Genomic DNA, 3,400 nt, shown 5'->3' on the forward strand with positions numbered 1-3,400 from the left:
TTTGGGGAGAGAATGGAGGAAGTACGAGAAAAGAAGGGAGACTGAGTCAATATTGACTGGGAGAAATTGAAGGAGGAGGTACAGAGAATACTGAGAGGGGAACAGAAGAAGGACGAGAGAGGCAAGAAGGGAGGATGGTGGGACTTGGAATGCAAGGAGAGTAAAAGATGGGTGAGAAAAGAGCTGTGGGAGTGGAGGAGAAAGGGGGAGGGGGGGAGAAGTAGGGAAGCAAAAAAAAGCACAATAAATTGAACAGAGGGACAGGTGTGGGAGGTGATAAATAGAGAAAGAAGGAGAAGGAGGAATGTGAATGAGGGGATCGGGATGAAGGAATGGGTGGAGTACTTTAAGGGACTGTTGGGAGGAGTAGAAAAGAGAGTAGTGGGAAGGACAAGAAGAGAAAAGAGAGAGGACGAAGGAAACAAAAAGGAGCTGTCAAAGAAGGAGATAGAAAAGGCGATAGGAAGGGCAAGAGAGGGGAAGGCAGCAGGGGGGGACGAGATACCGGGCGAGGTGTGGAAGTATGAAGAGGAAAGACTAGAGGAAGCTATATGGAAGATATGCGATAGAGTATGGAAGTGTGAGGAGTGGATCGAAGACTGGAGTGAGGGTATGATAGTCCCGATAAGGAAGAAGGGAGAGGGGAAAAAAGTGGAGGACTATAGGGGAGTAACGCTGATGCCGTCATTATATAAGATCTACGCAACGATAGTAGCAGATAGGGTGGAGGAGGAGATTGAAGAGAGAAATAAAGTGCCACAGAATCAAACGGGGTTTAGAAAAGGAATGGGAACAATGGCTAATATATATGTGCTAAACTATTTGGTGAACAGGCAGCTAAGCAAGGAGAGAGGTAAATTAGTGGCCTTCTTTATTGACTTGAAAGCCGCGTTTGATTCTGTGGACAGAGAGGTGTTGGGAAGGACAATGAGGGAGAGGGGAATTAGCGAGGAGATGGAGGTGTGAGGAGATGATGAGGGAAACTAAAAGCAGTGTGAGGGTGGGAGGAGAAATAAGCGAGGTTTTTTGGACGGGAAGGGGGGTTAGACAAGGGTGCCCATTAAGTCCAGGGCTATTTGATTTAGTGATGGCGGACTTGGATGAAAACATGAGAAAGGAACTATGGAGAGAAGTAAGGGTGGGGGAGGGGGAGAAGGTTTATACGTTAGCATATGCTGACGACATAGTTCTGTTGGCTGAGGATAAGGATGGAATAAGGGCGATGATGGCGAGGTTGGAAAGATATATGAGGGGAAAAGGGTTGGTGGTGAATGGGGAAAAATCAAAAATAATGAGATTTGGAAAGGGAGGGGGGAGAAGGAAGAAGGTTAGGTGGTGATGGAAGGGGAGAAAGGTGGAGGAAATTAGGAGTTATAAATACTTGGGATACATATTCCTGAGAAACGAGGGGGAAAAAGTGAAGGACAGGGTAAAGAGGAGCGGCTACAAAACAGGCGGCCAAAAAACTGGAGGAGGACCACCGGGCGATCATCGACCCGCAGATTCCCCTTACCTCCGCCAGGGTACAGAAAGCCAATGAGGTAGCAGAGGATCTCTGCGAATCGTACAACAGAGAACCGATCAACGCAGTCGCCGCCATTATAACCCAGGGGCTGGCGTCGATTGCGAAATCGGTGAAAAGATCCGGGCATATCCAAGGCCCAATCAGAAGGGATCTTTGGGATGCATACGCCAGACTAATGGCGTGCACAAACTCTCTCCTGTCCAGGAAAGCAGTCAAAGACGAAAGAGCCCTCCAGGAAAACGCGGAGTCGCGCCTGCGAGAGGCACAACGAGCGTGGGAGAAGGAGAAAGAGGAGATGAGACACGAGCTCGCACTCCTGCAGGCGAGGAACGCCCGTCTTAAAGCCAAGGCCAAGCTTGACAGGACGGCGCAGTCATCCCCCCCTGGAGAGAGCTTGGTCCTTACCACGGGAGCGCACATGAGTTGCTCGAAGAATGAGGAGTTGCCGGCGGCTCCCGCCGAGCTCTCCCAAATACCTGACGTCGAGATGGGACCTCCAATGGAAGCCTCCCCCCCCCCTGGGTAGCTCCAAGGGTGGGAAAAAGAAAGACAAAACCCGTTGTCATATCTGACAAAATATTAAAGGAGCCTATCTACCGTCCGGCCATTGGCGGGGTTCAGCGTCAGCTGTCGAATGCGCCGGACAAGAAGGCGGGCGAGACAAAGCCGGTTCGAGAGAACGGTGAAAACCTGGGCGTGAAGGGCAGGCAGCTCCCCGAGACCACGCTGAAGGCTAAGGTCCGGGAGATCTTAGCCCAAGTCCTCCCGGTGGTCCTCTGCAAGCTGGGACTCCCTTCGGAAAGCCAGGGGGTCACACAGAGCAGAATTGCCCCCCAAGCGATGCCCATGGACACCAGGGAAGCAGCCGGGGCCGTGCCCTGTGTTGGAAAAAAAGCCGAAACGCAGCCTACACGAGCGGCCCTGGAGGCACCATGGACTCGTGGTATCCAGGTCGCAGTAGAAGAAGGCAAAGGAGGGAACGACCGCGCAAGATAGCGCAAATCCCCCGATCGGAGCACTTGCCTCCAACGCCGGTGCCCCTAAAGAGGCTACCAAAGGAGCGGGAAAGAAGAGGAACAGCGCTGCAGTCCCCCTTGCTGCGCCAAAGAAAAAGGCGGAACCCTCCCGGTCGGCCGGGTCGCTCAAAATTAGGCCGGCGAACACAGCGGCGGTCTCGGTGACTTGCTCCGACCGGGATAGTTACGCCAAAGTGATGCGTCTCGCCAGGGGGGAGATCAATCTCGAGTCCCTCAGGATAGCTGACCTATGGCCTCAAAGGGCCGTGACTGGAGCGCTGATCCTGGAGATCAGGGGCAGCGGCAACGCTGAGAAAGCAGACGCCCTGGCCAACGAACTCCGTAAGGTCACGGCCCACCGAGACGACGTCAAAATCGCCCACCCCTCCAAATCAGTTGAAATCAGAGTGACCGGTCTGGACGACTCTGTAACGACGGAGGAGGTGGCGAGCGCTGTGGGGAGCATTGGGGGCTGCTCCCCGCAGGACGTCAAGGTGGGAGGGATCCGCCGGAGCTCTAACGGGCTTGGCACCTGTTGGCTGCGTTGCCCCGTGAAGGCTGGAAAAGCAGTGCTGGCCGCCCCACGCTTCAGGATGGGGTGGCCCAGTTGCAGGGCGACGCTGCTGCCCTCACGGGGGCTCCAATGCTACAGGTGTCTGACCGCCGGACACACGCAAGCGAACTGCAGCAGCCAGGTAGATAGAACTGGCTGCTGCAATAGATGCAGGAGCATTGGTCACCAGGCCAATGCTTGCGTTAATAAAGCGTGCTGCCCGGTGTGCCTCGACAGGGGCAAACCGGCGGACCATAGAGTGCCGAGCAAAGCCTGCTCCTCCACCTCTAGGAAAGGAGAAGTGTC

The 3,400-nt window shown here is 54.3% G+C and overlaps 1 protein-coding gene across 1 annotated transcript; it reads left to right on the top strand.

Annotated features, from left to right (window-relative positions):
* Positions 1-324: 324 nt before the first annotated feature.
* LOC105198616 lies at positions 325-966 on the top strand. Its single transcript, XM_011165386.1, has one exon. It carries the CDS (start codon positions 325-327, stop codon positions 964-966), a length of 642 nt encoding a protein of 213 aa, XP_011163688.1.
* The last annotated feature ends 2,434 nt before the right edge of the window (positions 967-3,400 follow it).

Source organism: Solenopsis invicta, chromosome 7, assembly GCF_016802725.1.
Source record: "Solenopsis invicta isolate M01_SB chromosome 7, UNIL_Sinv_3.0, whole genome shotgun sequence".
Lineage (NCBI taxonomy): Eukaryota > Metazoa > Arthropoda > Insecta > Hymenoptera > Formicidae > Solenopsis > Solenopsis invicta.

What these genes read in the sequence shown, in the direction of transcription:
- LOC105198616 (XM_011165386.1), top strand. Translation starts at nt 325, where the DNA reads ATGAAGGAATGGGTGGAGTACTTTAAGGGACTGTTGGGAGGAGTAGAA.